This window comes from Rosa rugosa, chromosome 6, assembly GCF_958449725.1.
Source record: "Rosa rugosa chromosome 6, drRosRugo1.1, whole genome shotgun sequence".
Taxonomy (NCBI): Eukaryota; Viridiplantae; Streptophyta; class Magnoliopsida; order Rosales; family Rosaceae; genus Rosa; species Rosa rugosa.
In genome coordinates, this window is record NC_084825.1 from 40554980 (window position 1) to 40577429 (window position 22450).

Sequence of the window (22450 nt, forward strand, 5' to 3'; positions counted from 1 at the left end):
CATCCTGTACACGACACCTCACTGTCGGTTTATGCTTGTTGTGCTTCAAAACCCCAACTCCAACCACGTGTCTTGGCCTCCTTCCATTCGCACTCTTGTATATCTTTTGTATTCAAAACGACATTGTTTTGGATTTCATCAATCGTATTAAAATTCTCTGTATTAAACGTGAATTTATCACTCAACACTATCACATCATAGAAACAAACATTTTACGTAAATTTCTCTCTAAATCAACCAACGACACCATTAATTAACAATACGTAGAACGTGTGGTCTGTTAATATGGCTAAAAATTGAACCTCGATAATACAAATTTTGGTACCCTCGATCATGCAAAAGCCCTTTAAGTAAAAGATCAACCAAACTAAACTTCTTTGTATCAAGGGCCAGAAATATGTGACATTGTCTTACCAAACAAAGAAATTGTTATCTCATATATTGTTCCAAAAAGAGAGAGAAGATATCCTCTTTGAGTCAAAATTACGAAACCCTAATTATACACCATAGAAAAGCACGGCCCGGCCCACTTAACTCATACTCCAGGGCACTACCTCGTTCCTCTCCTCTATAGTCTATATATCCAAACTCTGTTTCTGGTTGGTATGCGTTTTGCACTTGAAGAAGTCCTACCGAAGATGACCAACGTACCACGGTCTCTCGGTTACTCTTCCCTAACCCTATTCAAGCAAGCCATCACTGCCTCAGATCCATGGCCCTTCTCCGGCGTTTTCCTCTAAGATTCCTCCATCTAGCCAGTGCAATACGGTTTGTCCGTGTGATCTTCCTCCTCGCCTTCTTTTCCTCCTTTCTCTTTTCTGAGTTGGTTTTTTGAGATATGGGTACAAATTTCCACCTACACCTCCCTCATCTTCATCATCACAACAGCCACAAGAACAAGCAGGTGAATGGCCGAGACGTTCCAAAAGGGTGTCTGGCAATCAAGGTGGGCCAGGGAGAAGAGCAGCAGAGGTTCGTGGTGCCTGTGATTTACTTCAATCACCCACTCTTCATTCAGCTCTTGAAGGAAGCCGAGGAGGAGTACGGGTTTGATCAGAAGGGCACCATCAGCATCCCTTGCCATGTGGAGGAGTTCCGGTACGTTCAGGGCATGATTGATAGGGAGCGGTCAGTCCACAGCCATCACCATCACCACCACGTAGGAGGGTGCTTTAGGGTTTGATGATCATCGAAAATCGGTGCAATCAAAGATAGTATCTTGTGCTAGATTAGGCTTGAGACCCAATTCCAGTTGTGTAAATTTGGAGTCTTTTTTTTGTTTTGGTTGTTAGTTGGAAGATGATGGCGAAGGTGAGGTAGTGATGATGAATGATGATGATGAAAAGTTTTTTAAAGTGTGAATGTGGCTTGTAATTGTAGTCATTTTGTTATTTATTAGGAATCATAATGAAAAAGAGAGTTTTACTCACTCAAGACTCGATAGCTTTTCTTTTCCATTCTATTGTATTCTTTTCCTTTCTCGCTTTTATCTTCCTCTTTTATTCTACAATATTCTTTGGAGTGATAAGAAGGATACACTCCAACAAATTGAGAGGGAAAGAATAGACAAGGCCACACGATTGTAGGGCCAAATTAAGCGGTTGCTTTAAGCCATTAAAATTGCTATCTAAATCGAAATATCTCTCAACAAATTAGTACTATGTGGATTAAACGCTTTTGTGAAATAACTTAATAGGCAAATACTAGTTGAGGTTTCAAATGAGTAAGAGAGTTCCCTGGACCATAACTAGCTAGACAGAGGGTGGACCATTCTAGCTAAACTGTGCTGTGTGCTTCACAGACTGAAATCGCTGATCACAAACTCTCGCTTTGGAATTGTGAGTGTATATCACTCTGCCAGTTTCTTTTTCAGATTTTTCTTCTTGTTTAATTGGTTATTGTTGCCGTTTGGATCGCATTAAAGCAATTGGGGTAGGTGATAGAGGAACACTAACTACAGGGAACACACTAGAGAAGAAGAGTCCGGTGGATGCATGACATCCACGTTTGGAGAGGTAAGAGGTTTCAGTTGGGATCGAGCTGCATATATGGTAGACCCTGTGTGGTTCAATCCAAGGACCCCAAACAGAAAGCCGTTTCGACTTTTCTCAGAAGCCTATTTATTATCAATTAAGAATCTGTTTCAGATATTAGTCTTCGCTGTCGTTTTAAACGATTAGCATGCAGCACCATTCAGGACGCCAAATAAGGGAGAGTTTTTCAAATTTATATTTTAAGTCAAACTGTCACTAAAATCAACGAAATAAATGGGCATATAGGGATTAGCATATCTCTTGGAACTTTCTTTCTATTGCAAACGTTAGCCGAGAGGATAAGGATTCCAATTTACTATTTGGTTTGCGGATTGGAAGTTTGGCAATTAGTAAGTTCAAGATGGCTGAAAAGAGAAGAAATTAAACCTTTCAACCTGCATGTAGCAAAAAAAAAAAAAAACCTTTCAACCTGCTCGCCTTCTTGCTTCCTTTTTTAATCAGGTAGTTCAGTTTAAACTTTAGAACGATAATGACAACTAAGCTGATACTAGATATTCTAATAACCATTTCCAATTTACGTCACAGTTCCCTGTTTATTATATAATTCCAAAGTAATTTGATATTAAATTCAGGGTTTGTATGCTTCCTAACAATTAGTTTTGGAGGTTTGCGAGGACCACTGGGTTGGTTTAGAAATCTCTATGAAGTTTTGTTCAATACCAACAAATCAATAATACAGATTACAGACATAAGGATTAAGTATCCCTATGCCCTACTTTTCAATTATGATCTGTCAAAAAAAAAAAAAAAAACAAAATAAAGTTATGCAAGTTTGTCATTAGATCACATTTTTTGGTATAATACTGTCCAGCTTTGTATCCGTCTTGCTAGTTTTCTTTCTCTATTTGCATTTATATATAACTAGCTAGGATTAGTTGCCAGACTCATGCTTTTGTATCTAAGGAGACAGATGGGGTCACCCTTCATTCTAAATTTGAAAACTTGCACTAGTGAAAAAAACTGTTATACGTATACAAAGATATGCAAGCATGCGGAGGAACTATTATAAAGTACTACAACATTTTCTTGAAAAGAATATAAGTCGTATATATGACAGTTCAAGATTAAGTATTAATCGGTTTTCTGTATTAGATTAGGTCCTTGTTGAAACCAATATGTTGACCCCATCGAATCAGATTGATACAAAACAGTGCATGAATCCCTCATTAAATTCATAAACACATACAACAATATGTCAAATACATCAATACACCACTAAATATATATATATACTAGCTTTTTTCATACATGCTCTGTGAATAGTTTTTTATTTAAGAAAATAAATTAAATAAAATAAAATAGTTATTGTAGAGAGAAAATAGTGGGAGAGAAAAGTGGGGATTGTGGGATTTTTTTTAAATTTTCTTAATAAAAATCTACTTTGTAATTGTCATATTTACCCTTATGATTTAATTTATTCTCAAAGTTTTTTAATCTTTCAGGGTTAAATCTGTCAAAAATTTCAATTTTAACTAACAAAACCTCTTCTATTAATAACTAGCCTTCTTGCACGCGCGATGCGCGTGCGTATTTTATTTTTGGAAAATATGTTTCGCATGCATATTGTCATTTTCCTCTCTTGCTCCGCATGTTTGAAATGATACTCATGAATGAAATATAATTTAAGTGTTGCATATTAGTCAACTCTTACCACATACAGGTATTATAAAATATTGTATATGTCTTTAGCAATCAATTAGTAAAAAACATAAAACTATGTACAAAAATATGCATTGGTATATACAAATATAAACGAAAACAAAAAATCAGAAACAAACATAAACAAAACAGGGAGTTGCAACAGAGACATCGTGACAACTCGAACACAAAAGAGACTGTATATTACAGAGTTTTGTTAATAGGCTTCAAAAATGTTCGCACAATTAGCTTTAAGCCTATGGGTAACTGGACATGAAACTGATCTAAAATGTACATGCATTAGAAGAAAGACACCTTGAAACTAAGAAACCCTTGTTGGATGATCTGAAAGGGACACATCGCCTGGCAATCAACCTTCATCGTTTGTGGATTTCCTAGAACTATTCTGCAAATAATAAGAAGCATAATCAGAACAAACAACGTATACGATAAAAGAACAGAAAGAGAAGTACCTATAGGATAACAAAGAAGAACCATACCCTAATATATACACAAAAAAGAACCCTCAACCAATATATACCCCATCTACCATTCTCATAATCAAAATCATTCAAACACACACACACACACACACACAAATTCATTCATTATTAACTTAGCATTGCTCATTTGTGGAATTAGTTTGAACGATTAATTTTCGAAATCGAACGTTATTTAGGGGCTCGTGGAAATTGACTTTTTATACATACGGAATTTGGGAAAACTTCCTGCATGAAAGTTGTAGGGCTCGTCGATACGATCTCGTGCATATGTGGAACACAATATTCGGAGTTCGTATGAATAAGTTATGAATATTTGAAATTTGGGAATTTTCTATAAATAGGAAAAATTTCTGATTTTTTCATTAAGGACGAAAAAATCTAATTTTTGCTAAACAGTCCCCGAAACCCTCCGTTCTCTCTCCTCTCCCACGCGGCCGAACCGCTCGACCCGACCCGGCCGAACGGCCCTCCTCCGGCGTCCTCCAGCCCCGGACCCGGACACCACCGTGATCGCCGCTCCACGCCCAGACGCCCTCCGGTGTGGTCTTGGCCCGCCGCTGCCCCGAAAGCTGGATCGAAGACACCCAGACGAGCGAAACCGACCCGGCCGGAAAACGTCGACGCCGGCGTTGCACGGGCCGATCCTTCCCATTTTCGTGATCTCCTCTTCCCCCTGATCATCCCCATGTAAGTCTTTCATCACGATTTTGAGTGTAGACCGCTAGATCAAGGTTTGACTTTTTGAACGCCTCTGATTCAATCTAGGATCCGATCGTGCGGCCGAGATTAATCCAACTTCAACGCTTGATCTAGGACGATCTAGGCCGAACCAGGCTTAGCTCCAGGTATGAAAGTTGATCACCCTTTCATTTTGAAGAAGTTTGTGGTTGACGACTTTTGCATCAGAGGTGGTTGACCTTCGTTGACCGCCGCGTTGACCACCGTCTGACCTCCGCTTGTGGCGGCGGGTCGGACCTTATTTTGAGTTTATATTATCTGGACGATGATCTACGCATCCATACGAGCGTTTTGATATATTACAAGGTTATTTTAGAAAATGTGGATAAATAATGGATTTACGTTTTGACGTTACTATTTAACGTTTTTACGGTTTATCTTCGGTTTACGATCTGCGAAGATCTGACCATCGGTTTTACTTCAAATTATAACATGTTGATCGTATGACTGTCCCGATGACTTTGTGTGGTCATGGGCGAAGATCCGACCGTTGGATCTTCGTATAAATGCAAAACAGTGATTAGGGAGGCGATTCGTGAGAATCCGTCCGTCGGATTTTCGTATAAATTTGTGAAGATGTTAGTAAGGACGATTCAGGAAGATCCGACCGTTGGATCTTCGTGATGATTTTTGGAGGGTGATCCTAAAGGCGATCCGTGAGGATCCGACCGTTGGATCATCATTTAATTTCGATCCGACCGTTGGATTGTCGTTTGAGTATGTTTTTGAGTTGTTGGCTAAGTTAAGGTCATGTTTGACTAGGTGATTGACGGTCTTCCTTGGGTGAGCGGTTTCGGTGTGTATTGTGTTGAATTGAAGACGCAGCGGGAATATCGAGGTGAGTAAATCGCACATGGTTCATTCACGAACCGAAATTCGGTGATTTTATTTAATTGAGAAATTGTGGAAATTGTTTTTTGAAAATAAATATTTGTTTTAAATTATATGGACTTGATCGACTACGGTCCATAGGTAAGTAAAATGTATTTAAACTATAAAAATGAATTTCTAGATTTTATTGCATGTGAACTATAGTTGGTATTAGTGGTCACTCTTGTGTGGGTGACTACGTATATATATATTTACGTGGAATATATATTGGATGGTGTAATTTACTGAGTTATATTTTGAGCATTACCCTTTGGAATATGTGATTTATCTTAGATGTTGTGTTGTCTATGATAATGGGTAATTGAGTAAAGTGCGATAGTTGAGTCGTTGAGATGAATTAAATGAGGAGTCGAGTGAATTGAGAAAAGCAGTCATTCGTAAGGTGAACCTTGGCCCAGGTGACACTTTACGATACAGTTAGAGCTCTAGTCTGTCTGCCATCATACTGCTTGGGGGATAAACGAGTTATCATATGCCCTTGGGTATGACATGACATACTGAATGGGGTGATTAATATAATTAATCATAAGCCTGTAAGTATGATATACTGAATGGGGTGATTAATCTAATTAATCATAAGCCTGTAAGTATAATATACTGCATGGGATGATTTATATAAATAAATCATAAGCCTGTGAGTATATATTGAGTAAACAGTTGTTTGTTTTTGAGTAGTCATGTTGAGATGTGAGTTGATTGATGCTTGAAGTGACGTTGTACACTTCAATTATTATGCAAAGAAAATACTTGAGTTAAATTTATGCTTGAGTCGATTTGGTTACTTTAAATCGTGCAATCCTTTCATTTACTCATACGAGCTGTCAAAAGCTTACCGGGTTTGTGTTGTTGCAATCCCGGTACACTATTCAAATTGTGTAGCGGGTAATCCTACAGGTCAGGAGAATCAGGACGGTGATCGTGCGGGTTAGAGAATTTGTTTTAGTTTTACAGTAATTGTAATTGTGAGGTGAGTTATGCTCATTTGAGCCTTACAATATAATTTGGTGAGAGTGTGCTGTAATAAACAAATTTGAGATTTGGTTTATGTAATATCGAGCGATGTGAGGTGTGGTTGTTTTGAGAAAAAAATTCAGGTTGTATTTATGTGAGTTGTATTAATTCATGTTTCGGATTTGGATTTGTTATTCAAAATCCGGGGCGTGACACAACCAATATATACTGTAAAACCATAGTTACATGCTCACAACATATGCACAACAATCATAAAAGGATTAAGGCTTACCTTCAGCAATAACAGGCATGGATTCCATCTTATGCAACTGCTTAACTCGATCACTGAATGTGGTCTTCTGTTACTTACCAACTTGCTTCTCAATGGACAGAACAATATGCAATAGTCGTGGTAGTAATCAGGGACCAATTCATCTGTATATATATGAGACTTAAACCTCAAGAAGCTTCCCATTAAAGCATTCCTTGTCGGTTTAGGTTTCACTCTTAGATTCCTAATGTATCACAACTTGTAGCCTTTCTTGTCGACTAAGCAATGGATTACTATCCTTAATGAATTGATACACTATTCATTAAGTTACTAGTATTGATTTACTGTTTGTATCCATGTTAAACTAGGATTGATATTAAGCTAATCATCAATTACTTTATGATGATATGTGTTATGTCCATATTTGATCTTACAATCTCCCCCTTGGACTCACACATATCATGCTCGATGATTTGCACCAGAGAACATCAAAACCTACTTAACTTACTGAAGTGCGCGCCAGATAACAAACTCAAATCGAAAATCCATTCCAACATGGTCAGATCACAGTTATTTATGCAGAGCAAGAAACAATATACATTTTAACAAAAATGCAGAGTTTCAAAACCACTAACATAAGCTTCTGCAATCCACATATGTTCAACCAGAAGTGATACAATATATGTTAATGTGTATCAACAAGTAAACATATATTAGGTCCTACTTTATGTTTCTAAATCCAGAAACTCAAGCAAATTCACTGAACACTGATGGCTTAAAAATATTGCTTGAACCTTAACATCATGCTTCACATGATTTAAGCCATCTGATAGCAAGTATGATATTCAAAACAAGATGATAATTTCCAAAATAAAACAATAAAGCTGCAGCAAAATCATAACTGGAAATACCTCAAAAGTTTATTGATAATAATAAAATCTGTCATTACAAACAAGTTGTGATAAATAAAGTCAAAAGACCACAACTAAAAAAAATACAAGAACTCAAAAACCTTAGAAATTTAAATTGCTCCAACTGGATTAACTCTCTACTGAACCTAAGCATCTAGACTAGCTAAAACTCCAATGTTGGCTGTATGCTTCTGGAATGCTGCTACTGACAATGCCTTGGTGAAGGGGTCTGCTAGCTGTGAATTCGTGTCAATGCTCAAAACAGCTATCTCACCATGCTTAACCCTTTCTCTAACACTGTAATACTTTAAATCAATATGCTTAGAATTATTTGATCTTTTACTGTTCTTGCTAAAGAAAACTGCAGCTTCATTATCGCAGTAAATCACAAGTGTGTCTGCCACAATGTGACTTAACACTTTGGTCTGCATCAAGAAATTCCTGATCCAAAGTCCTTCACACACAGTTTCATATACTGCAATAAATTCAGCTTGCATGGTGGAGGTTGAAACTAGAGTTTGCTTCATGGTTTTCCAAGCAACTGCACCTCCTGCTAGCATGTACACGTATCCACAAGTTGACTTCTTGGAGTCTGGATAATTCCCTGCGAAATCAGAATCTGAAAATCCAACGAGGTTCAGATCCTCCACTTGCCTATAAACTAGCATGTGACTTTTAGTTTTCTGCAGGTATCTCAACACTTTCTTCCCAGCTACCCAATGTTCATGGCTTGGATTAGACTGAAATCTTGATAAAATCCCTACTGCAAAAGACAAGTCTGGCCTAGTGCAGACTTGTGCATACATGAGACTTCCTACAAGTCTAGCATAAGGCTTTGACTCCATATTTTCTTTCACAACATCACTTTTGGAACTTTGCTTCTTGGTTAGTTTATCTCCTTTGGACATGGGGACTTCTCCAGTTGCACACTTCTCCATACCAAATCTCTTCAAAACTTTGGTAATATAATTCTGTTGAGACAAACCAAGTAGTCTCTGTGCTCTATCTCTTTTAATCTCAATGCCTAGTACATAGGATGCTTCTCCTAAGTCTTTCATGTCAAAATTCTTTGACAGAAAGCTCTTGGTGTCTTTAAGCAGTTTAATGTTACTGCTAGCCAAAAGTATATCATCAACATAAAGTACTAGGAAAATAAAATTGTTCCCAACTGTCTTCAAGTAAACACACTCATCAACAAGATTCTCTGTAAATCCAAAAGTAGAAATCACAGAATCAAATTTCTTGTACCACTGTCTAGAAGCTTGTTTAAGGCCATAAATTGATTTTCTTAACCTGCATACTAAGTTTTCACTTCCAGCTTGCACAAAACCTTCTGGCTGCTTCATATAAATCACTTCATCTAGTTCACCATTCAAAAAGGCTGTCTTAACATCCATTTGGTGTAGCTCCATATCAAAGTGAGCAACTAAAGCCATGATTATTCTAAATGAGTCTTTTGTAGAAACTGGAGAAAAAGTCTCAGTAAAGTCAATGCCCTCCTTCTGTGTAAAACCCTTGGCAACTAATCTTGCTTTATGTCTCTCTATATTGCCATTTGCATCTCTTTTGGTTTTGTAAACCCATTTACAACCTATAGGTTTCTGATTTGGGTCAGGTTCAACTAATTCCCAAACTGCATTTTGACTTATGGAATTAATTTCTGCTTCCATTGCTAGCTGCCATTGATGAGATTCACTACTTTCAATGGCCTGGTTAAATGTAGTTGGATCATTGTCCTCTGCACAATCTATTTCAATTTCTGCTTCTTGCAGATAAACAATGTAGTCACTATCTTCCCCCCCATAAGTTGGTTTTCTTGCTCGCTGTGATCTTCTAGGCTGAGGGTTGTCAGTTACGTGGTCAGTTACCTGACCAGTGACAGTTACTTGGTCAGTTACGTGGTCAGTGACATGACCAGTGACAGGTACTTGACCAGTTACTTGGTCAGTGACATGACTAGTTACAGGTACTCGACCAGTGACTTGGTCAGATACTTGACCAGTTACATGGTCAGTGACTTGTCCAGTGACAGTTACTCGGTCAGTGACATGGTCAGTTGCTTGACTAGTTATAGGTACGTGATCAGTTACTTGGTCAGTTACTCGACCAGTGACTTGATCAGTTACTTCTTGTTCTAAAGGCAATGCTACGCTTATATTCTCATCCGACACAATTTCCTCAAAATCTGAGGATAAATCCTCAAGGTTTGTATTGTGAACTTTTTCACTTAGAAACTTTACTTGATGTGTTTCAAAAATTCTAGGTGAATGATAAGCAGAATATAATTTATAGCCTTTAGATTTATCTGGATAACCTATAAAATAGCAACTAACTGTCTTAGGATCAAGTTTATTCAAGCTTGGATTATAAATCCTAGCTTCTGCATGGCATCCCCAAACATGGCAGTGATGAAGACTAGGTTTCCTGCCACACCAAAGCTCAAAAGCAGTATTTTCTATGGCTTTGCTAGGTGTTCTGTTGCAAATATAATTTGCAGTTTTTAAAGCCTCACCCCACAGAAATTTAGGCAAACCTGTTGTACACATCATGCATCTAACCATGTTCAAAAGAGTCCTATTCTTTCTCTCTGCAACACCATTCTGTTGTGGGTTATAGGGTGTTGTATATTGAGCTTTAATTCCATTGTCTTGTAAAAACAAGGCAAATGGACCCTTTTGTTGGCCGGATTCAGTGTACTTGCCATAGAACTCACCTCCTCTATCTGATCTTACTGTTTTGATTTTCTACTTCAGACTTAAAGATTTGAAAGGCTTTCAATGCTTGTGCCTTTTCTGAAAGTAGATAAATATAACTGTATCTAGAAAAGTCATCAGTGAATGTGATAAAATACACATTTCCACAGATAGTTTGATGCCTAAATGGTCCACATATATCAGTGTGTATGAGTTCTAATAAATTTTGGCTTCTATATGCAGTCTTCTTTCTAGTATTAGTTATTTTTCCCTTAAAGCATTTAACACAGTCTGTTAGATCAGAAAAATCAAGTTCATTTAGGATGTTGTTTTTCACCAAAATTTTCAGTCTCTCTTTTGAAACATGGCCGAGTCTTCTATGCCATAAAAATGCAGACTTTTCATTTAGTTTGGTTCTTTTAACACCTGTTAAAGTGCTAGTACTGTTAGTGTTATTTTCAACAAGTAAAATTTCTTGTTGAGCCATTGAACAATTTAACTGTAAATAATCATTCATAATAACACCAGAACCAATTTGAACAGAATTTTTAGAAATAAGAATTCCATTACTATCCATAACAAGTCTACAACCAGATTTTACTAAAAGAGAAACTGAAACCAAATTCCTTCTCATGGAAGGTACATAAAAAACATTGTCCAGAACTAATAATTTTCCTAATCCTAAATCGAGCTTTAAGGTTCCAATAGCCTTGACTGCTACTCTCATGCCATTTCCTACACACAGGTTCACTTCATCACTTTTTGGGATTCTCCTCCTTATGAATCCCTGCAAAGAATTAGTAATATGAATAGGTGAGCCTGAATCTATCCACCAAGACTGTGGTTCAACATTTATAAGATTAATTTCTAAGGAAAAAACTGTATTAGAAAAAATCTTACCCTTTTTGGCTAACCAGTTCTTATAGCCAGTGCAGTCCTTTTTCATGTGTCCTACTCTTTTGCAAAAGTAGCACTTGAACCTGAATGGCCTGTTTTCCTTGGCCACTACAGCTGTTGAACTCTTAGTTATGGCTTTGGTAGGCTTGAGCTTATTCTGGGGCTTTTTCCTTTTAGGCTTCTCAATGAGGTTAATGGTTGTAGCAGGTTCCTTTTCTTCCTTGATCCTAGATTCCTCATCCACACAGATGGATATAAGTTCATCTAGAGTCCAGTTTCCCTTTTGAGAGTTGTAACTGGTCCTAAGATGACTAAAACTGTTAGGCAAGGAATGTAGTGCATAATGCACTACTTGCTCATCCCTAACCCCCATTAAGAGTTCCCTGAGTCTGCCATTTATATTGATCATCTTCATAATATGTTCTCTAACTCCCCCTGAACCCATGTACTTCAAATCATGAAACTCCTTGGTTAGCCTAGCTGCTTCTGCTTTTTCACTTTCTTTAAACTTAGCACCTATGAGTTCCAGAAAATCTGATGCTAGCTCAGGCTCTTCTATACTTCCCCTGACAGTCTTAGACATAGATGTTCTGATGAGGTTCTTAGCCATTCTATTGGATCTATGCCACTTCTTGTAAAGGTCAGTATCTTTCTTGGTGCTCTTTTCATTTAACTCTTCAGGCTTATCCTCAGTAAAGCAGTAGTCTATGTTCTCATGCATTCCCATATAATTTTCCACAGAGTCTAGCCAAGCTCTATAGTTGGTTCCAGTTAACATCAAGACACTGTTCAAGTTCATGTAAGAGTTACCTAAGGAGCAAAACAAAAATTCGAGTGAGTTCTCAGTTTGTAAAGAAAATATGTTTAAGTTTTCTGTGTTTTATTTAGCTTTAAGTAACCAAAACAAGAACATACAGAAAACCTAAACAACCATACTTGCATTCATGTCAGTCCATAACAAAAACAATATTAAGCATCACTTTTGAGCAGAAACTTAATATCCTGGAGTTCTTTATCAATATGCCATGTTCAATGAAAACAAGTTATCCAAAGAAATTTATCCACATCTTTAGACAGAAGAAAAATTTCTAAGTATCCGTATTTATTTTCATCAAGCATGCATACTGCTGTTTTGTATTCTAAAACCACACTTGACCACTTCTTTGGAAGATAAAATTGAAGCGTAGTTTTAAAACACAAAACACAATTTCAGTTTTGTTACTCGATCAGGTACAGTTACTTGGTCAGTTACTTGACCAGTTACACGTACCTGATCAATGTTTTCTGCCAACATCAATGAAGGATGCTTTGTGCATCATAATCACTTGTGCCAACAGAAAACCACAAAACATATGAGCTCTTTTACTTTACATTCTATCCAGATTCATCCTTGTAAGAAAGTTAAGCTCTTGTATCTGTCAATTTTAATAACGTGTAAACAAAATCTGGGAGATTTTTGTTCTTCATACAAGTTCACACAATCACAGATACAATACCACATCATCAATCAATTCAACATGCATATTCAAGCATAACCAAAATTGGTTCGATTCCAAGAAACCACAGAACAATCAAGAAATTGTAAATTTCATCCGGTCACCATCTACTCTAGCCTAACGCACGCCGGGAATGCTACTAGGGTTCTTGGGCACAATCAAAACTTTAATTATCATGCTATGAATCGAAAACAATTTTCACAGAAAAACCTGTTTTTGCTTTTTCCCCAATTTGCTGCTAAAAAATCATAGCGGAAGCGTGAATTTTATAATTAACCAGATGCAGCAGTCGACTTAAGTAACTTACCTTGATCAGGTACCTGACCAGTTACTTGGTCAGTTACCTGGTCAGTTACTTACTTGGTCAGGTACCTGATCAGTTACATGACCAGTGACTTGGTCAATAATCTGATCAGTTACTTGACCCGTAAAGCAAAAACCCTTAAAAAAATTTATGTTTGTTTTGCAAAACCCTAAAACGATTTTTCATATTTGTGAGCCTATGCTCTGATACCAATTGTAAAACCATAGTTACATGCTCACAACATATGCACAACAATCATAAAAGGATTAAGGCTTACCTTCAGCAATAACAGGCATGGATTCCATCTTATGCAACTGCTTAACTCGATCACTGAATGTGGTCTTCTGTTACTTACCAACTTGCTTCTCAATGGACAGAACAATATGCAATAGTCGTGGTAGTAATCAGGGACCAATTCATCTGTATATATATGAGACTTAAACCTCAAGAAGCTTCCCATTAAAGCATTCCTTGTCGGTTTAGGTTTCACTCTTAGATTCCTAATGTATCACAACTTGTAGCCTTTCTTGTCGACTAAGCAATGGATTACTATCCTTAATGAATTGATACACTATTCATTAAGTTACTAGTATTGATTTACTGTTTGTATCCATGTTAAACTAGGATTGATATTAAGCTAATCATCAATTACTTTATGATGATATGTGTTATGTCCATATTTGATCTTACATATACCCCATCTACCATTCTCATAATCAAAATCATTCAAACACACACACACACACACACAAATTCATTCATTATTAACTTAGCATTGCTCATGACTCGGAATCTCATCGGTATTCATTGCCCTTCGACTGTACTTCTGACCAATGTAATCGTCTTAAACCTCGCTCTCCTACTTAACCTTTTTCTTCCCTACTACCAGTCCACCCTAGTTTCTCCATAATCACAGGTTTTTCTTTATCCACCAAGCATCCTTGGTCCTCTTCCTAATGGATCATTCGTGTGGACATAGCCTCCTAATTGATCCTCTCTTGCAAGACAAAATTATTCCCTGTTCAATTTTCTTCCAATAAACAAAGAACCCCAAGATTGGTTGGATGAGATTGACGCACCTAATTGATAACCATTTCAATACATACGGAAAAAGCATACCTTATTGGTCGAATTGTAGGGTAACAATTAAAGAGATCACTCTCATTCTTGGTTCTTTGATTTCAGTTGCAGAAGTGAGGAGTCGATTTAGTGGGCAAAAGCATAACCGCTGAGCAGTTTGGCGCTCTTCCTATTATACGTGTCGCGTCCTCCTTTTTCTGTTTTTATGTTTGTTTTTCCTTTTCTGTCCTTCAGGTATTAAAATTCGCTGGCAGTAGGTTAATATAAAGGGAGGGTAATTTTTGGGATTATTGAAAATTTAACCATAAGCCTTATTGGCTTAATTAATACTGATGAGGTACATAAAACAAACATTAAGAAAAAATTATTAATCTTCATTTTTTTTTTGCAGAGCTAAAACAGAAGAAAAAAAAAGTTAAAAAAAAACCACAAAATAGTTCATGTTATTTTCTTGTTGATTAGAAATTAATTTTTAAAACTCAATACCTTGTGTTTAATTTTTTTTATTAAAAAAAATTTATGTTGTCTAATTAAGGAATGGATATGTAATTAAGATTTATAGGGTAATTAATTCATTAAATTAACTATTTTTTTTGTTTTAAAGATAATAGTTTGTTTGCAAATTATATGAGTGAGGTTATTTGAGGAAATTCAGTGAGGTTTAATAAGTAAATTTAGTATTTAAAAATTTGATAGGAGGTGTAAAAAGCATAGAGGTCTAGTGAGTAAATTTGGAGGTTCCAAAAGAAAAACTCTTTGCTCAATAGGTTCACCCAAATAGCATCTAAATTACAAATCGCACATTGACCACATATTTCTTTGAACATTTTACGTAGTGGTAGCCCTCTAAGCAACCCAGTCTTCTCTTGTTCCCATTTGCAATGGCTAGCTCAATACCTTTTACTCAAAAAGGAACACTCAAGGCTTTGTACTCTTACAAATGCTGAACACATTACTGAGCCATGGAAGACGCAAATAATCACAGCCCTGAATATATGCTTCTCCCTATCAATGACTTAAATACGTCCCCGTGTCTTGTGTCTTCCACCAGTGATCACAACATTCCCATCATCAAACTGAAGGAATGAAAAACTATTTTGAGAAAGATATTACATTCAATGAAAATTACACACCAATTTTGATAGCCACTTAGACATGAGCAGCATCAAGGACAAAAGAACACACTAAAACAGAAAAAAGAAGCCATACAGAATACAGTACATTGCTATTAGCCACTACTAACTGTTCATGCCCAAACCCACGCTTAATCTGGGATATGAAGCTGAAAAATGGTAAGCCAAAGAAAAGAATGAAAAATGATAAACAACATGCAAAATGATAAACATACCAGCTCTATACTTCTTTCTTCCCCAGTTCTCCGATTTGTTATACAGGAAATACATTAGAAAAGAAACTACAAAGAAAAAGAGGAGAAAAGAATTCAATTAAAGAAAACCAACCACAGAAAAGATAGTAGGACTATTATCGATTGATTAGAGACCAAGCAGTACAAATACCATCACTGCAATCCATCTATAAAACGAAATTTAACATAATACTGCATGTTCAAGATTCCCACGTACTTTAGCATAGAGAAAGATTAGTAAATTAAGTTTATTGTACCAACAAACTACTATAAGAAGGATAACTAATGGAAAAAAAAAGTCTAAATGATCGCGCGAGGAGTTTTCAAGGAAAAAGAAAAGAAAAAAAAAGGCTAATGCGCATCAAACTAAGCAAGTAACTGAACAAAATGGCGTTACCACTTATAGACTATCATCTGTATCAAGAATCACCAAAATGTGCCAAAGTGCTGCATCTGCACTTCAATGAAAGGAAATAAACATAAGAAGAGAACAATACAATACCTTCACCCGAAAAGAAACCAAAACACAATCACACGCAATATTGAACACATTTAAGACTCAAAGCAATAAACACACCTGTGTCTGTGTTTTCCTTCTTCACTGACCCGGTTTAGAGACCATCCAAATGACAACCATCTTATATCTTTACAGAGACCTACATAAATCAAGGAGACCTCATGAAACACCCAAATCACTGGAAAACAAAATCTCAAAATTACCCAATGACAATTAGGTGAATCTGCAATTTTGAATCGATTTTGATATTCTCTGCGCTCCAAACAATTGATACTGATAATTAGGTTTTGTAGGAGGAAGATGAGGCGGATAGTAACGGCATCAGTTTGGGTTTCTCCGGTGTTCAACCGAACGTGGGAGTAACTGTGTTTATCCTCTTCTTTTCCGCTGCATAGGTACAATTTTGCCCTTTTTTTATTTAATCCATTTGCCATAGAGTTATATATTAGGAGGGGCAATTTCAGGGTTTTAAAAAATTTAACCTTAAGCACTATTTGCTTAATTAATACTGATAGTATATATACTAGCCTTCTCCATACATGCTCTGCATGTCAGCATGTGTAGTAGTTTTTTTTTTTATTTGAGAAAATAAAAAATAAAAGAATTGAATAAAACAGTTATTGTAGAGAGAGATAGTGAGAGAAAAAAGTGGGTTGTGGGATAACTTTTTTTTTTTAAGAAAAATTTATTTTATAATTGTCGTATTTACCCTTGTGATTTAATTTATTATCAAAGTATTTTAATCTTTTAGGGTTATTTTTGTCAAAATTTTGAGTTTTGGCTAACAAAGGCTCTTCTATTAATAATAGTATATATATATATATATATATATATATATATATATATATATATTATTTTTTTGATAAAAAACACCACTAAATATTAAATGATCAGTAAATTTATAATATGAATTATATGTCAAGCAATAAAACGTGAAATACGCTACTCATTAATGCCGAATATATCTCATGATAGAATATTGTTATGAGTAAAGTTATCCATGCCATTAGCTTTGACTTAAAAAAAATAATCTGATATGAACTCCATTTATCATGCAAGGCATTTAGGAGGGCCACATATATACACATCCATTCCATTTCTCAACAATTTTACAGTTTATGAGAAATAGGACCCCATAATTTTCTACAAAAAAAATAGAAGAAGAAAAGAATTCCCCAAAACCATGATCTCAACAAAAAATTATGGACTATACCACATGATTTTTTGGCCAAATCGCATGTTTTTATTTTTTCGCCAAATTTTTTTCCACCCTCACACAATGATTTTTAAACACTTCTGAAAACTGAGAACTTAAAAATCACTACTCAATTTTTATTACGATTTTTCGAAGTAAAAAAAATTAAAATTCATAAATAAAAATTTGTTCGGAGTTTAGGTATTCCATCAATTGGAACATGTTCTAAAAGCATGCTCTCTGAATGGTAAGCTTATGGTATAGAATACTTTCAAGAAAAATAGTGTTAACAAAATTTAACATGTTTCGGCATTGTCATTGTATTGCACGGGTGACCCCATGACACCTCCTAACATGCCAAACCATGTAAAGCACGAAGCACCAACTCTATTCAAATCGTCATGTTTCTATTTCACCATTAGTAAAACATAATTTTTATAATGTGTTCCAATTGACAAATTACCGAGATCTCTAGGAGTGTGTTTGGATGAGGGAAAAAATGATGGAATTTAATTGAAAGTGAGGATTTCATAATTCTTAAAAGTCAATTCCCTCGTTTGGCATTATCAGATTGAAAATTTTAAATTTCTCTGTGGAAAAAAACGAAGGAATTTGTTATTTAAATTCATCACTTCAATTTCCACCAAAATAGGTGTCATTTACGAATTTCTTTGCAGTATTCAATTTTTATTTCCAAAACAAGACTTTTTTCTATTTTATCCTTTTATTTGTTTTAAACTTTCTTAATTTATTACACATTTCAAATCCTAAATACCTACAACCAAACAATAGAAATTGCAATTAATGGAATTTTAAATTGATGGAGTTAAAGATTCCATCATTTATAAATAGGGAAATGATGGAAAAGGTCACATTAGAGTGTGAAATGATAAAAAGGTCACATAGTTTTTCACTTGATAAAAAAGTCCATTATGAATTGTTAGTAATATTAATTTAGTCTCTATTAATAATGATGTGATGTTAAAAAATGTCAGTTTTTACTTTTTTTATTCCGATTCTGCCCTTCAAGTCAATTCTCTCCCTATATTCTTCTCCTCCTCCAGAGAGACACAGACCTCCTCTCGAGAGTGTCAATGGCGAAGAACGACGCGTCCTTGGGATCAGTGGGCGAGTTCTTGAAGCGGTGCCAACAATCCGGCGAGTCTTCGACGATCAATGTCTCCAGAGATCGGAGCCAAATGCGCACATGAGGCTCTACGATGATCTCCTTAATTACCAACGGGTTTGATTATCTTCTCAATTCTCCCTAGTTTTTTTGTAGTGACTGTGATTGTAGATTGAATCTATTTTCTATACTTATTTTGAAAATTCCTGTTCATCTGTGTAAATCAGAGTTGTTTTCGTTCAATTATCATACAAATTCGCGCATAGTGCTTCGGATTTGTTCTCTCTTTTGATGAAATTGACCACTGGGAACAGAATTTTGTAGACTAGGATTTGTGAAATTTGTTTTCTGTGTCAGGCAATGTATCATTCACTTCCGATGCGGTATAAGAGAGTTGTGGATCTTCATAACATGCTTGGAGGAGAGAATCATCATCATCTCCGTTAGCATCACCTTCGTTCTTCAATTTCTGAAGAAATGGAGCTGAAACCAGGTCTCTCAATTCTCGTCACCGACGGAGCTTCTAGAATTGGTAAGCCTTCTATTTCTATATATGTGTCAAGATGTGGATCTCTCGGTCATTTATTCTTTCATTTATATATGTTTCAGTGATTGAATGAATATGAATTATTTAGGACTATAATGGAAGTGTATGTATAGCTGCCTTGAATGTATTAGTAGTTATTCTACTTGTATATATTGGTGAGAATTTTGTGACCTCCGGACCGTTGTTTTGATTTTGTCCTGAGGAATTAAGTTCTAGCAAAATAGCTTGAAATGCTTAGTTTTGTGGTATGGGAATAGAAATGATGGTAATCTCTTACTTTGTTTTGTTGTCCGTGAAGTTTGTAATTAGATATCAATATGGATTCTGGAACGAGGGGTTCTGTACTTGTTGCGTTATTTCTCTAGTCGGCTTTCAAGGCCCGCAAGAACGATATCTCAATCAAGGTCGGTGCCTCCTGCTTTGATTTTTCTGGGTGCTTTGATTTTAGGTTTCTTGAAGATTGCTAGTGAGCTTTGAGTTGACTCTATTAGTTTGCTTTTTTTTGGTTTGGTAGACTAAGCTGACGGTGTGTGAAGGGCGCGACGGAACTGAATTCGCTGACGGCGATGTGTTGATTTTCCTGGATATGATCAAATACCGGTGAGTTCACTTGAGGTTTTTGATTTGTTTGCGTTGTTTTGATCGGAATTGTAGTGTGTGGATCACAAGCTAGGGTTCTTTGTTTTGGATTTTCCAGATTTAGTTTGGTTGAATTGAAGTGTGCGCTGATTGCTAGCTGCGGTTAGAGTTTATAATTTTGAGATTTCATTTTGTGAGATCTTTTGAGCTACTTTTGGTACGTTAACGAGTAGTTGAAGTGTTGTTCACTCTGAGATTATGGTTAGGTGGTGCTAATTTTGATTACATGTAGGGCTTTATATCTGTTCTGAATCTTCCTTGATTAAGATTATTGTGGTGAATTCACTAAAGTGATTAGAATGTACTGGCCAGAGAAAATGAAACGATTAGATGTATCATTTTTCTGCATACTCATGTTCTTCATGTGTATAAGTATATTTTCTGCTACTAAATTTCTGTGTATAAGTATATTTTCTCTGTGACGAGTCTGTGACTGTTTCATGTTTGGGAATGTGTCCTATAACTTTCTCCTCTGACTTCAATGCTGCTTTGCTTTTGGATGATAGGGGCTTGAAAGAGTCAGATGTTGATAGCTTTGTGGATGATGTTATCGTGAATGATAAACCATGGGCATCTGAAGCACAGGAGGTCTTGACTGGTTCTCACATTTTTGTGTGTGCCCATGGTAGTCGAGATCGTAGATGTGGTGTTTGTGGACCTGTTCTCATTGATAAATTCACAGAGGAGGCTGAATTGCGAGGACTGAAGGATCAGGTGTTTGTTAGTCCATGTTCTCACATTGGGGGCCACAAGTATGCTGGGAACTTGATTATCTACAGCCCTGGTGCCAATGGAAAGATCACTGGTCACTGGTAAGATCTCTATTAGTTTGACTTATTATAATTGTTTATTGGGCAGAATTTTGTATTCTGCCATATTGTATTTTCATTAACGATGTCATATTGTCCCTTTTCGAGAAATATATTTTTTTGAGTTTTCATCATTGACAATGACACTGTTTAGATTTTTCTGTGGAACTTGCTTACATTTCAACTGCTGCAACATATTAATAATTTCGTGTTGTTGGGTTGCCAAGTTATTTATACTTTGTTTTGGTTTTTGTTTGTTTGATACAGCTGCTAATGCTAGAAAAATTCTGAAAAGAGAGAGGTTTAAGATGACAATATACAAACCGGAGAGTGGGAATGTAAACATCTGCAAGCAGTTCAAGTTATACCATTCAGGTCTGGCTTTCAGCCTGAAATTGTGACCTTAAGGGATGAATCTAATGGAGTAATAAGAAGCTCGTGAGGGGATCTTGCAATTTGCAAATGCTACTGATTGTCTTTTGTCATCTTCTTGGAATTAGTTATATATTTAAAAAGTTCAACCAAGGTTCTTATCAATAAATATGCATCATCTATTTGAATTACAATGCATTAGTTTTCATAACTCCATCATTGATTTAGGGAAAGTAAAACTATTTAATTCTTCTACCAGTTTAGCTGTATATGTTAGGAGTTGCTTCCAGTTTTCAGGTATGGCAAACCTGTCTTTTCTTTTTGGGTGCTACTTAAGGAGTTAGGTGTTTAAGAAGTTGGGTGCTACTGTGGTATTGGAATGAAATCAATTGTCTTTTCTTTTATACTTTTTTTTGGTTAATGTAGAATAGTGATCGATAAGTCTAATGATAAATGGTGATTTCTTTTCATTTTTTTCTTCTCAGTTTGGTTCCTTTTCTCAAATGGCCTTGTCATTTGTTTTTGGATTTTTTTGTAGGCTATAGGTTTTGGTTGTTTTTCTTAGTCATTGTACAACTCGAATTTCTCGTTGAAACAGTTAAAAGAGAATGGGCCAATTTTTGAAGCTCAAGTCATTATTAACATCAAGTCCCTGGTTATGTCATTGGCTAAACTACCAGCCATGTCATAATCATGAACACGTCACTGACCAAGTCACTGTCAATTCCTGACCAAGTCACTGTTAATTTCAAGTCACCAGCAAAGTCATGAATCATGTCACTATCAATCCCTGACCAAATCACTGTTAACCTCAAGCATCGGCTATAATTTTAAGTCACTGGCCAAGTTACTTGAGGCTAACAGTGACTTGGCCAGTGACTTGAGGTTAACAGTGACATGGTCATGACTGACATGCCAGCAATTTGGCCAGTGACGTAGCCAGTGACTTTGCCGATGACTTGACATTAACAGTGACATGGCCAAGGATTGATAATGACATGATCAGTGAGTTTGCCGATGACTTGAGGTTAACAATGACTTGGCCGGTGATTGACAGTGACATGGTCAGTTACTTGAGATTAACAGTGACTTTGGCAGTTACATGATTAGTGACTTAGTTAGTTACTTGAGGTTAATAGTTACCCAGACAGTGACTTGAAAATTCCAAAATATGTAAGTGACATGCAGTGTGACTTGGGTCAGTGACATGGATATAATAATGACTTAACAAGTGACATGTTATTATCAGTGACTTGGCCGGTGATTGACAGTGACATGGTCAGTTACTTGATCAGTTACATGGTCAGTTACATACATTGTAAGTGACATGGTTAGTTACATGATTAGCCAGTGACTTGGCTAAGGATTAACAGTGACATGGTTCAATCCTTGCTCCTCAACCAGATTCTTTTCGAGGTCAGTTACTTGATCAGTTACATGGTCAGTTACATA

The 22450-nt window shown here is 36.2% G+C and overlaps 2 protein-coding genes across 3 annotated transcripts; both read left to right on the forward strand.

The window, feature by feature from the left end:
• The first annotated feature begins 500 nt into the window (after positions 1–500).
• On the forward strand, positions 501–1434 carry LOC133715303 (auxin-responsive protein SAUR32-like). Its single transcript, XM_062141747.1, has one exon. The coding sequence runs from the start codon at positions 839–841 to the stop codon at positions 1181–1183; it is 345 nt and encodes a 114-aa protein (XP_061997731.1). The 5' UTR covers positions 501–838; the 3' UTR covers positions 1184–1434.
• A 17117-nt stretch (positions 1435–18551) lies between these two features.
• On the forward strand, positions 18552–21314 carry LOC133718655 (altered inheritance of mitochondria protein 32-like). 2 transcript variants are annotated; one of them, XM_062145519.1, is made up of 6 exons: positions 18552–18748; positions 18989–19163; positions 19477–19582; positions 19693–19778; positions 20324–20629; positions 20894–21314. In XM_062145519.1, the coding sequence occupies exons 4-6, from the start codon at positions 19765–19767 to the stop codon at positions 20898–20900; spliced, it is 327 nt and encodes a 108-aa protein (XP_062001503.1). In that variant the 5' UTR covers positions 18552–18748; positions 18989–19163; positions 19477–19582; positions 19693–19764; the 3' UTR covers positions 20901–21314. The 2 variants fall into 2 exon arrangements, with proteins under 2 accessions (XP_062001503.1, XP_062001502.1); XM_062145518.1 differs by lacking the exon at positions 18552–18748 and having other exon boundaries at positions 18782–19163.
• The last annotated feature ends 1136 nt before the right edge of the window (positions 21315–22450 follow it).